General features: G+C 45.9%; 1 protein-coding gene across 3 annotated transcripts in view; it reads right to left on the reverse strand.

Annotated features, from left to right (window-relative positions):
* The window catches only part of MCF2 (MCF.2 cell line derived transforming sequence), a 1,935,885-nt gene that overhangs the window by 1,199,623 nt on the left and 723,222 nt on the right, over positions 1-13,040 (reverse strand). For all 3 annotated transcript variants that reach the window (XM_069612795.1, XM_069612794.1, XM_069612796.1), the window contains one exon: positions 6,377-6,496. In XM_069612795.1, the coding sequence (XP_069468896.1) occupies positions 6,377-6,496 (120 nt within the window). The remainder of the gene's footprint in view (positions 1-6,376; positions 6,497-13,040) is intronic.

Raw genomic sequence — 13,040 nt, forward strand, 5'->3', positions numbered from 1 at the left:
ATGGTGGGGGCTTGATAATTAGCCCGAACCATCATCATGAACTCCCTCCCCATATCACATCTTTTCCATTACCTGAAACAGAAAGGCCCACTCCACGCGGTCAAATGCCTTTTCCGCGTCTAGTGCCACCAAGGCTACGGGAGTGTTCGTTTTCTGCACTTTTTCAACTATGTGGGCCACTCACCTAATATTGTCTGCGGTTTGCCTGCCTCTGATGAACCCAGCCTGATCGGGGTGTATCGAGTGCGGGAGGATGGAGTCAAGTCTATTCACCAAGATCTTTGCATATATCTTCACGTCAATATTAATCAAGGCTATGGGTGTCGGTAAGATGCTCTCTCCTCTGGATTTTTATTTGGTTTAAGGATAAGGGTAACCTTAGCTTCCTCCATGGACGGGGCAATTCTACCTGTCTGCCGAAATGAATTAAATAACTAAGTCAATTGCGGGGCCAACTGCGAGATAAACTATTTGTAAAAGGCAGCGGTGTAACCATCCGGGCCTGGGGCTTTATGTACTGGGAGAGCCCTAATCACTCTTTGCACTTCCTCGTCCGAGATTTCTTGAATGAGGACCTCCCTCGTCTCCTTACTGATTTCCTCCAGCTATACTTTTTGCAAGAATTTATCCTGTGTGTCACTTCGGGGCTGCTGAGAGGCGTAAAGGGAGTCATAATACTCCGCAAGAGCCTCCTGTAAATCTTCTTGCCTTGTGACCCATTCCCCTGAGCCTAATTTCAATGCCGTAATCGCGTTTCTCGCCCTTTTTCCCCTTAGTAGGCGTGCCAACAGTGTGTCGGCCTTATTAGCCTTTGCGTAGTATTTTTGCCTCACAGCGAGTAGTGCCCACTCTTCCTTTTTGGTACGCAAAAGTTCCAGCTGCCCCACCGCTTTCCTATATTCCCGCATAGCTGTCCGGGAAGGGGTCCTACCCGCCGCCTGTCTAGCCGCTTCCACCTCAGCCTCTAGCTGGGATTCCAATGCTTTCAATTGCTTCTCTCGGTGAGCAGCCACTGCACTTAGTTCCCCCCTGAGAGTAGCCTTGAATGCATCCCACCTTATATCCTCTCTTGTATCCTCCTTCCTGTTGATACCAAAAAAGACCTTGATCTTCTCATCAATGTCCCCCCAAACTTCCGGGTCCCTCAGGATGGCCCCTGGGAATTTCCAGCCCCAAATTCCCTTCACCCTCTGGCCCAGATCTAGAACCACGGAGACCGTTTTGTGGTCCGCTATTCCTATCAGTCCTGTACAAACCTCCTGAATGCCACCCACCAGTCCCACCGACATCCATATATAGTCTATTCTGGATTGTGACCCATGGACCCCTGACAGAAAGGTATGACCCTCCTCATCTCCCTTTAGTTCCCTCCACACATCACGCAACCCCATCCTACCACTCTTATCCTTCAACTCCACAGACATTACTGCCATCCCCTGCCACCCGCCATCCGGCCCTGTCCCTCTCCCTATCCCAGGCTATATTAAGATCTCCATTAGAACAATCTGACCCCACACTTGGTCTTCTAGCACTTTCAAAATCCGCTGCAAAAACTGCTCCTGACCAGCTATCGTATACGGGACCTCCTGATACTTCCCCCAACCACAATATACCTCCCCTCTTTATCCCTTGTTACGTCACAGATTCTGAAATCCACCGTATTCCTAATAGCCAGGCCCACCCCCCTCGCTTTACATTGACCTGAGGCGTGGAGGATCCGGTCGAAGCCACGCAGCTTCAGCCTTCACTGATCTTTGTGCACTAGGTGTGTTTCCTGAAGCCCCATAATATCTGGCCCTTCTTTCTGCGTGAAATGCTCCAACTTTTTCCCTTTAAGAGGGGTATTCAACCCTCTTACATTATGCGTTAGCCACTTAAGGAGTCCCCATTTAGAAATTGGTCCCTGCTACGTGGTAGTGCCCTTCTGCCCCTCCCTCCAGCCAACTGCTCGTCACCACCCCCCCTTGCTCCACCCTCCCCAAAGGATAACACCTTCCCACTTACTCTCAACTCCTAATTCAGGCATCTCTGCCCTTTCCGTTCCCAAAATGGGTGCTCCACCTGCGACCCCAAAGCTTACATCCCCCTTTTAGAGGCCCACCATCTCTGTTACTACCCATCCGACTCAGGGTTCCGCTGGTGTCTCACTCCTCACTTCACTGAGTTTTCCTTTTCTCTGCGGATCGCCTTCCCTGGATCCTCTTCTCCTTTTATCTCCAACTGTCGTCCACTCCCACGGTCTCGATCTAGGTCGGCCACTCGAGCCCTTTGGTCCTGAACTTGAGGGGGCATCCTCCAAATCCATTCGAAGATCGGCCCCTTTCTGTAGTGAGGTGATACGCCTCTGGGACCCCTCCCATTCAAAAAGCAGTCCAAACGGAAAGGTCCATTTGTATCGTATAGCTTTCTCATTTAACACTTTTAGCAGTGGGCCCATTTGTCTCCTCTTTAGGAGTGTACTTCTCGCCAGATCTTAAAATAATGCAATCTGCTGTCCCTTAAACATAATGGGTTCCCGTTGTATTGCTGCTTTGAGGACCGCTTCCATCTGGGCGTATCTGGTAAACGCTGCTAAAACGTCTCTAGGCCTTGCCATCTGGCCTTTGGCCAATCGCCGGTTCTGTGTACTCTGTCTCTACCGTCTCAGGGCTACCTTCGTCCAGGATATCGGCAAAAATGCCTTGGATTACTGCTTTCAAGTCCTTATCCAGTACCGATTACGGCAGCGTTTTCACCTTCATTTGAATTTTGAGATTCCGAGTGGCTATATCCAACCTCTCTATTGCCTCACTGTTAGCTATGGTGTCTTTATCCACTTCTTGGAGAACTTTCTCCAGGGTGTCTGTTCTTTCCCGTAGTTGCTGCATCTCTTGTTTCATCTCCCCTATAGCTTCATTCAGATCAGCACGCATCAGCTGGAATTTCTCCTGAAAAGTCTTTGCCAAGTTTGCTTTTAGGGCGTGCAGCTCCCCAAGGAACTCCTGTCTAGGCATTATTGCCAGGTCCTCTACCTCCCCTTGGGCGGCGTCTTCTCCTATCTTCCCTTGGGAGGGCCCGTGCCCTTCTTTCAGATTGTGCACCGGCCACATTGCATGGAGGGTGCCCAGAGAGTCTCCTGCAACTGGAGGCAATTTCCCCCCTTTCCCTTTGGTTTTCCTGGTCATGGCGCTCACCTCCCTCCTCAAGGCCGCTATAGTTCACCTGTGAATGTGACCGTGGATCAGCTTTTTCCCACTAGACCCCTCCTGTGCCCGGGTGGTCCGGACCAAATTGTCGCAGTGATTCACCCTGTCTGAATAACAGGCTTCTCCCCTTGTTCCTCTTCCCGCTGCGCATGTATCCTCCAATTTGCTCCTCCACCTCTGCCTTTTTGCTTCCTCGCTAGGCTCCGTGAGTGCCTAAACGGGAGCCTTGCTCATCCACTCTGCCGCCACTCAGTGTGAAGGTTTGGCCCGTCACCCTCCATACCCAGGGTGAGGCTATTGTAGTGAGTGAGGCTTCTTTTAAGTCCTCAATAGTTTCTCTCTGGGTTGGGCCTGGTCTGCCTTGTGCCCCTCTTCCAGGTGCCCCCGCTCTGAGAATTCCTTGTCCCCCAAGGAGCACCGGTATGCTCCGGGCTAATCTCCAATTCACTGGGGAGAGGGTGCGCCAGGTCAGGTCTGCACCGTTCAGCGGGTAGAGGCCCCCCCGCCTCCCAATATATCCTCCTACCTTCCCTCCAACTGATGGGGCCGGTACTCCTCTCCCGCCGCACCCGGGCCGCCCGTCCTCCACGAGTTAGATCGCCGTCTGGTATATGGAGGCTGTTTCCAGAATGATCGTATGAGCGTGGGCCTCTATGAGCTCCTGCCGCTCACCTGGTTCTATGGACCAGGGAGGCCCGCCGCATTCCCATACAGGTGAGGAGGAGTCTTTAAAGTTTATGGGAGATGGGCCCCAGCTCCCTCCGTTTTCATGCGAGCTGCCTTCTGCTCCGTATGAGACAGCACGTCTTTGCCGCGGCAGGAGTTCCAAACGGACCCCGCACGGACCCCCTGTTGTTGGGCCGCTTGCTCCTCGACCCCCGGGCTGGCGCTCACCCACTGGCCTTGCTTCCTCAATATTCTTCAATTGGCTGGAGTAATCCCCGCCCGCTGCCACCTCTCAGCTTCGTCAGTTCCCCCAGTGCGGACTCTGGGTGGCGCCTCCTCCTCTCTCTGAGGCCCGTCAGGGAACCCGGGCCCCAGCGCGGAGCGGCACACTACTGCTGCCGGCCTTGGCCTCCCGAGCTCGGCCCCCGCCAATCTTCTTCACCCTCTGGAGTCTGCCCGCTGCCGCGGCTCCGGCTCGCCGCGGCACGCTCCCGGAGGAGCCCTCCAGCCCGGGGAGTCACTCTCAGCCCCGATTCCGCTCCCCCACGCCGGAGCCGAGCAGCCCGTCGGGCCTCGCCTGATCTTCGGTTGTTATCTCTCGGCAAGGCGGGCCCAGGCTCCCGACGTGGCCTGCTCGCTGGTATCGCTTCCCTCCTCTGCCGGGAGCTCTTCTCGCACGCTGGGTACCACAGCGTGTGGTGACAGCGATGCTCTCAGTCCTCTCCCCCCTGCTCGTAGAGCTCCCCCGGGTCTCAGGGGTCCTTTTTACCTCTATAGGTGCTCAGTTAGTGGGGTGGTGAGCACTTTACACTGAACGAAGTCGGGAGAGCGCCGTCAGCACATCTACTCAGTGCTGGCAGCCATTTTGGAATCGATGGGCCCTTTTTTTTCAGAATGGAACGCTTTTTGGGCCCGAGTGGGCCAGTGTCATAAGTTACTGCATTAGCTTTAACCAGTGCTAGCAAGCAAATATGTTTTCAAATGCATTATTTGCGACATATTTGAACAAAATCACCCCCTTGGATATTACTCAAACTGTCTGTTCTAGATAGTTATCTAATGGGCATTTGTATAGCGCCTTTCACCATTGGCATGGTCTCAACGTGCTGTAGGTTGAACACCCTTGGGGGACTGAAGTCCAGGTAAGAGAGAAACAGAGTGCGTGTGTGCACTTTGCCAGTATGAAGGTTGGTAGGGCTGGCCAAGTTCCTGCTGGTCACCCATGCTGAGCAGACATGTGGATGGGCAGAGGGTATGTGAGGGAGAGTTTGTGTGTGCAGCTAGACCACATTTTATCGTGGGGGATAGCTGCTTTCTAGTGCCAGAGGTGTTGTGCAAACTATGTGAGGCAGGAGAGACAGTATATGAGCAGCTAGACTGAATTTTGTCAAGGGGGCAGCTGAGTTCTAGTGCCAGAGGTGTTGTGTAGAGTATGTGTAGCAGGAGAGACGGTACCCAGTGATTTTACCAAAAACCTTTTATTCAAGTCATTTTTTACAAAAAAACTTTAGAGAAAAAATACCAATTTCTTTTTTTCAAAATATATATATGGGGGTCAAGGGAGGGTAAGGGGTTAAAACATGAGGGGAGGGGGTTGGGTTAAAAACATGGGGAACGGGGGCTTGGGGTGGTGAGCCCCCCCAAATAAAAAAAATAATTCTGTATTTTTTCTGTAAATTTGTTTCGTTAATAAATGCCTCGAATAAAACGTTTTCGGTAAAATCATATAGAACCGAGAGAGACATTATGTGAGCAGCTAGGCCACATTTCTATCGTGGGGATAGCTGCATGCTAGTGTCATAGGTGTTGTGCAAAGTATGTAAAGCAGGAGGGACATTATGTGAACAGCTAGACAGAAGTCATGAATTATGAACGTGTGTTTCAATTCTCTGCTCTAATGGCAGTGACAAGCGCTATCTCCCAGCAGGAGGCTCTTGCTTGATTACTGCTGCAAGAGCACTGAATTAAAGAAACAGCTTACACTGTTTCTGGATACAAAATTGATGCCTCCATGTTTTTTTAAAAGCAAGACTTTATGGCAGATTTGCTGCTCATTTTACATAGGAACCTTTCTTTTTTCAAATGTGTATATTTTTTTTATTATGGCTAATAATTTCAAACATTAACCTTTTTGAGAGAACTTCCCTTAAGATTTCAAGCGCGAGAGCAGGGTCATTATCAGAAGATAATGACCCTCCCCAAGTTATTTCCCTAGGGGAAGCCGAGTGTTATATGTTGGGAGATGGGTCATTATCCCAAGTGAGGGGTGGAGATACTCCGTATATTTTTATCCTGGGTTCTATGATCAAATGCCTGAGATGAAATCCCCTTAGGTGATACCGCAACCCTCTCCTGTTAACACCAGCTATCACACCCAATTAGATACCTGCTTAGACCCCCTCTGGGAAGTCCATGTCAATTGCCAACACTGTACATCTAATAACGGTCATATATCAATATACAGAAGCCATATTTACTATTCACTAATATTAGAAGTAGGATTAAAACATTTCATAGTTTCTTACCGGGAGTTTGAGGATAAAATCTTCCTGGCTAAACCGAAACCCTATATCCGTGAAGGTGCGTTGGAAGAAGCCAGTAGGACGGAGAACCAATACTAAATGCAAATTTCCAGGGAAGGAGTTCTGAAACAAATTAGAAACATGGTTAATTGGTGCACCCATTTGCAGAGTAAAATAAAATTAGCAGCCAAAGCTTTTGCAAAGCATGAGGAATAATACTCTGAGTCTACAAAAGTAAGCAGAACAGGAAAATATATTTCTGGTTTTTGAATTTAAACTCCCAATCTGAGAAACGCATTGGTGGAGACATGGACATATACTCTACCCAGACTCTGCAACGGTGAAACATTGATTTCCTGTGAAATGTCTTTACATACCTGAATGAAATAGACAGGTGCCTACAGTTTATAGCAACGTTAGGGATTCCAGCTATCATTTTTTTAGATGTAGAAATTATTCTTAATGCCAAATAAATCCAATAAAAAAATGTATTTTGAAACGATGTGAAATATTAAAGTGTGGTGATAGGATCAAGGATTTATTTCAGAATGTCCCCCTTTTCTCTTTGGCCCCAATTTGAGAGACCGTCTGGTCCAAACCGATGTGAGTCACACTAAAAAAAGGGATTCAGAAACATGTGGGAACGCTCCCCTGTCTTCATTGTTCTAACTGCAGTTATGTCATTAAAGGTAAGGTGATAGTCCATCCACTTCAGATGAAAAAATCATTTTGGGCAATTATGCCACCTGTGATTCTGCTAACGTCATCTATACAATCAAATGTCCATGCGACATATACTATGCTGGACAGTCCATCAGACTAGTAAAAAACTGGTGGAATGAACACAGATCTAACAGCCGTACCAGTACCCCAAAATGCAACAGTCGCATGTTACTTTCATGAATTTCATCACCAGCTTGCGCAAATCCAATTCCAGATTGTACTTACCTTTGGATATGGCTCTCAAGTCTTATTTTACTTTTATCTTTTATTTTCGTTTTACTTTTTGTTTTTCTGCCTTACCTAGTGTGGCAGTGCTGAGCAGTTTGGTACACAAACGGCATGGGTAGGATTACACTAGTTGACCAACTAGTGTCACAGGTACATATATGTCTTTCAATATATATTTGTTCTATTAGTGGCTGCCTTTGTCCTATTAACCTGGACATTTTTCATTCACTCTGTGCAGGATATATATCCTTCTCATTCTTGATACGTGAAAGATAATTCAGACTCCCAGTTAGAGATAATAGGGGATGTGTGTTTGATTGACGTGGAATTACACAGTTTCTGTTTCATTGTGTTCCAGATATATGGTTTGATACTTTCTTCCTTGTTTTTGTAGTTTCAGCCCTGATGATGGATACTGTACGAAATGCATTGGTTCACTAGGTTTGATTTTAAATCAGTTTTCCTCGCCATTCAGGTTTATTAAATTATTGAAACATCATTGCAATGTATGAGTTGTTCTTGAACTTGCTGAAAAATTCTTACGTAATGACAAAAGTAGATTATATGTATAGATATCATTTGAAATAGGGGTCTTTGCAACTCAATGCTGAGTACGCAGCACTTGGGGAGGTTCTCTAGGTACTCCATTGATCCAGAGTGACATGACAGGAACCTGAACGACCACGCCTCCTTTGATCTCTTTGTGAGGATAGGTAACGTCCTCTCCCAGAGACAATAGCACAACAGGTAGCTGTTCTGGGCACAGGCATCAAAGGAGTACACCCATTCAAAAGGAGTAGCCTCACACCAGGGTGCTGCATTTTTAAAGGCCTTGGTTCCTATTGAGAAGGGAAGGGGGTGGAGTTGGAACAGACAGGAGGGGGCTCGGTAAAGTGCAGGATGACTTCCACCATTTTGTTTCTCTCTGCCTCTCTCTCCCCTTCCTGTCATCTCCACTTCCTGTGGAGCAAATCACTTTGGGTGTGATGTCAGAAGGGCAAATGCCACTTCTTTTAAGAACAAGGGTTGGACAACTAAGGCAGGCTAGCTTTAGTCCAATCACATGTGGGCTTTTACCTTTAAAGGAAAGGGTCTCACACCACTTCTTGGAATCATCTTTTGGACTCCAACCCTTGAAAAGTATGGCATTTGGACCCTGGGGGGAGAGCAGTACTTTCCAGAGTCCTCTAGTTCTGAGATGAAGGCAGGTGTTGCAAAGCCGAGGTGAGCTCTGCCCCCTAACCACCGCCAGGGAGAATTGGGGGCAAACCTGCTGCTAGAACAAGAGCTACCTCTCTGCCAGCCACAGAGGTACCCAGGACCTCACTGTGTTGAAAGACCACTGTAGTTGCGTGCCAGTATGCTCCATGTTTGGGAACACAAGACAAAGACTCATCTTGCCCCTAAGCCCCGGGATCGGGACACACAACACCCTGAGTGCCAAGACAGCTGGGGGGCATAGTGTAATTCACCTTTAAACTGCTTGAAGGCATGTTCCAAGAACCGTTCAACACATTTGAACCACCAAAGACTGGTTATGTCACTTGTATCCCTTTTCAACCCATATTCTTTTTTAACATTGTGGTCTAAAATTGCCCTTTTCCCACTGTCTCATTACCTAGGGTGCTGTATCTATATATCATTGCAAAAGATGTGTTCTTTCTACAGGGGTGGTTTTTTTTGTAGTTACTCAATACTGTACATGGCGTGTTTGTGTATATACTTTCATAGGACCTTGATTGGACATTACTTTATTTTGGTCTGTTATACTTAGCTGTTTGTGTTTCTACTAAACCACCTTCACACCCCTCTTGAGAGTATAGCCTTCCTCTTGGCCTATGTTACCGCAAAAGGCGAAGGAGGTATATCTCTTAACTTTATGATTGTGCTGGTTCTTGATTGTGATGATGAGTGGGCGCTTTAGCCTATACTCATCCTTGTAACCCCGCAGGGCAGAAGTCAATTCGTCACAATACCCCAGCCATAATTACTTAAGGACACTCATTCTTCGGAAGGTCACCTAACACTTCCCAATACATATGGGTGTGGACACGAAACCAAAAACAAACCCAAAGGAAACATACCTTAGATAATAGTTTCTTTCGAGAAGTACAGCTCTTCATTGTAGAAGATGGCTACTTTATTTATTTTTATTGAATTTAGCTGAATTTAATTAACTTTTTCAATGATAAAATAGCAATTTATCAAACAACTTACAAAACATAAGAACAATTAAAAGAAGGAACAACAGAAAAAAAGAAAAAACATTTAACATTCAATTCCTTTCAATTTGCAGGAAAAAGGCCTCAAAACAACTGACACGCATAATCAATTTAAAATTCCTTTCTTGATCACAATAAAATTTAGGAACAGAGATGACAAGCATCGCAAGAGCTAATTAATTTCATTAAAAATGTAAACATTTTTCTGAGGAACAGAATTGCACTTTATATTCTAGAACCGCTTAAAAGCCAATTTGATTAAGTGGGCTCAAACAGAGAATAAAGAACTACATTCAAGGTTCACATGAACTTCATTTGAGATTTCACACAAGCTTTAAGACAATTATTCCAAGTTTAATGCATGCAAAAAGTTAATAGTTGCTATTCTTATACTCATGCTATTGGTGGCTGCTAATGCAATCCACCTATTTTCATGTCTCATTTGACTGAAGTATGCCAGATGTTTGATTAAATGAATTTGTCTTAAGTACATAAGATCTGGACAGTCTACTAAGACGTGCTCTAAGGTTTCTACAATTGCTGGGTTGTTACAGAAACGACACCCTTTAACTTCCGGATCAATCTGTTTCCTCCGTGCTTGAACTTCACGAGTGGAGCATAAGTTGAAGCGGAAGCGTAATATAGCATTTCTGATGGCAGGAGACGGAGCTTTACAAAGATAAGAAGCCATTTCTCTGTATCGCTTGGGGGCAAACACAGAGGAATCAAAGTCCTTATACTTCAGACAGGAGAATCTAGTATCAATCCAATCCATCATATAAAGCTTTTTCTTTGCTCTATCAGGGTTAGAGGCAAGGGTTTCAATTGAGATTTTAGCATTTAACATTATGGACAAGATGTTTTTAGAACATGTTTTGGGGAACTCATGGGTTGATGATAGCAGATAACTGGACCCTGTGGCTAAAGTAGAATCGTTAAGAGCAGATAATAGATATTTCCTAAATAAGCTACATAAGTGCCAGTAGTACATAGCAGTTAGAGATGTTAACCCTAATTCATAACGAATCATGGCCCCAGGGGTACATTGCAGAAGATGAAGAATCGCACGCCAAAACTTTGCTTCCAATCCATTCAAAAAAGCTGGATGAATAGCATTGTATGTCTCTAAACCATACAATATGGTGGGAATAACATTCTGAGTCCAAAATATGAGTGCTGATTTAATCGGAAATTTACCATACTTGAACATGATTAGTCTTGTTTGACGTATTGCAGCAGTTAGTTTGAATTCAATTTTGGCTAGTTGGTAGTGGAGTGATGCAGGACCATCAAATATGAGGCCTAAATATACATAATTTGGAACCAGCTCCAGGCTTATTTGTTCAATTTTCCACTCCATTCTGTGTCGGCGCGTGCCTTTTGGTGCATACACAACAACTTGTTTTCTTTTGCTATTTACCACCAACTCATTAGCTCTAAAGTACGTACGCAGTGCTGTCAAAAGATTTTGAAGACCAATGGGCATTTTTAACACTAAGTCATCTGCCTACCAAAGGGCTTTCATCTCAATGTTATGGAAGATGGCTACTACAATATGTCCCCCTGATGGCCAATTATCAATTCCTGAGTTTTTCAATGTAGGACAAAATTAACAACACAAGAACTTTAAACTTAGCTTAAGTTTAATAAGAACGTTGTGTGAGAAACCTGAGGGTATTCTCACTCCTCAACCCCTTGGATCTTCTGCGCAGGTGGCCAGGGCAAGGCCATCGCTATTGGATGCCGACCCGGGGGGTGGGGAAGCAAGGGAGCATCATCTGGGTAGAGGCACCTTGAGGATTGGGAGTGGGGTACCCTTAGGCGAGACATGGTATCCCCTTTCCCTAGTGACAGTCAACCTAACCTTCCCCCAACTTTTATGGGCTACTTCAAGCCCGTTCCCCTCATTTTTCCACATATAACACCTGACAGTACTGAGACAAAGAAGAGGCATTTAAGAGGGATGAAGATTACCCCTTTTCACCACTCTGGTACAGTGATGAAGAAGATGCCTACAAGGAACTGTGAAGGTAGGCCTGTCCCTTTAATTGTGGTCAGGCTGGACTAATCAGAGATCCACACCTGCTGCCTGTCATGGGGCTGCAGGTGTATAAAGGAAGACCAGCCCAGCAGGGCAGAAAGCAACAGGGAGGCCCGCGTGTGGAGTAACAAGAGACCCATGTGATTAGGTGGCCGAGGAGGAAGAACTAGGATGCCGGTAGAAGACCCATAGGACGTGTGTGGCCTGAGGGGAATGAGCTCTGTATTTCCCACAAGCCTGGGAGCCTCCAAAGCTCAGCAGGAGCTGCAGGGGAGCCCAGAATACAGAGGACGCCGTCCGTGTCTGAAAACAAGCGTGAAGAAGGAAACACGCAGCGAGGAAGTGAAACTTCCACTGGTGGGTTTCCCAGCTTCTGGAGCTGAAAGGAAGTCGTGGGAACCACCGGGAGGACTCAGATGAGGCTGCTGAGTGTTGGGGAGATGCACCAGCGCCGGGGAACTCCTAAAGGACCTCAAGTGAGTAACGGTATGTGAACTTTAATAAAACCAACGCATATTGAATACCGAACTATTTGAAAACTTTACATTAAAAGAAACAAGCACATTGAACGTCAAACTTAATAACAATTCAGCATTGAAGCAAATAAATGTGCATTTAACCTTGAATGTAATTGAGCAACAGAAGACCACTTTGAACTCTGGATTGAAATACAATCATATTGAATCTATGTTAAGCAACAAGTTACATCTCACCTTGAAGTTGAATATGTTAAAGGATGAAGGAAGCGCAAACAATGATCTTTAATAAGAATGCAGTGTGGCAAGGCTACATCTTGACAAGGGGTGTGTGACAATTGGTGGCAGTGCCGCGGGGCAACCAAGAAGAAGCCAAAAGAAAGAAACAGTGGACCGTGAATCCAGGAGGCCAATAAAAGGAGTCAAGTGAAAGTGACTTGGTGTACCGGAGAGGAAACCCGGTATACAACTGTCTAATCAGAGTTAGCAGTGTATACTTTGTCTGTATCCGGGAGGATAATACTCAATGTATAGGAAGACAAAGCTACATGGCAGGTACCAGAGGTATTTAACACTCAAAATAATCTGAGAGGGAGGGACCAGTCAGGGTAAAAAAAGGGTAAGTATCAAATTTTAATAACGATATCGTAAAGTTTAAAACATCCAATTAAATAAATTGGTCCACAGTACAAAAATATAGCTTCCAATGTATAAAACAACAACGAGGAATACGTAGCAGGCTTAGATAGCCAGTTTCAAATGGTGTTACAGAAAAAACAGACACAGAGGGTACTTGTAAAACAAATAGTATAGTGCCCAAAACAGTTTAGATAAATGTGTCATAGATTATGATCTCTGTTTAGAGTCCAGAGACTTGTCTCGACATGTTTCTGTTCCTCAAGGCAAAGGTATGGAACATTCATCAGGAGGTAAAACTTTTAACAACGTAGCCTAGTTTACAATTGGAGTGGTCATCA

Source organism: Ambystoma mexicanum, chromosome 5p (genome assembly GCF_040938575.1).
Source record: "Ambystoma mexicanum isolate Mex_15411 chromosome 5p, UKY_AmexF1_1, whole genome shotgun sequence".
Classification (NCBI taxonomy): domain Eukaryota; kingdom Metazoa; phylum Chordata; class Amphibia; order Caudata; family Ambystomatidae; genus Ambystoma; species Ambystoma mexicanum.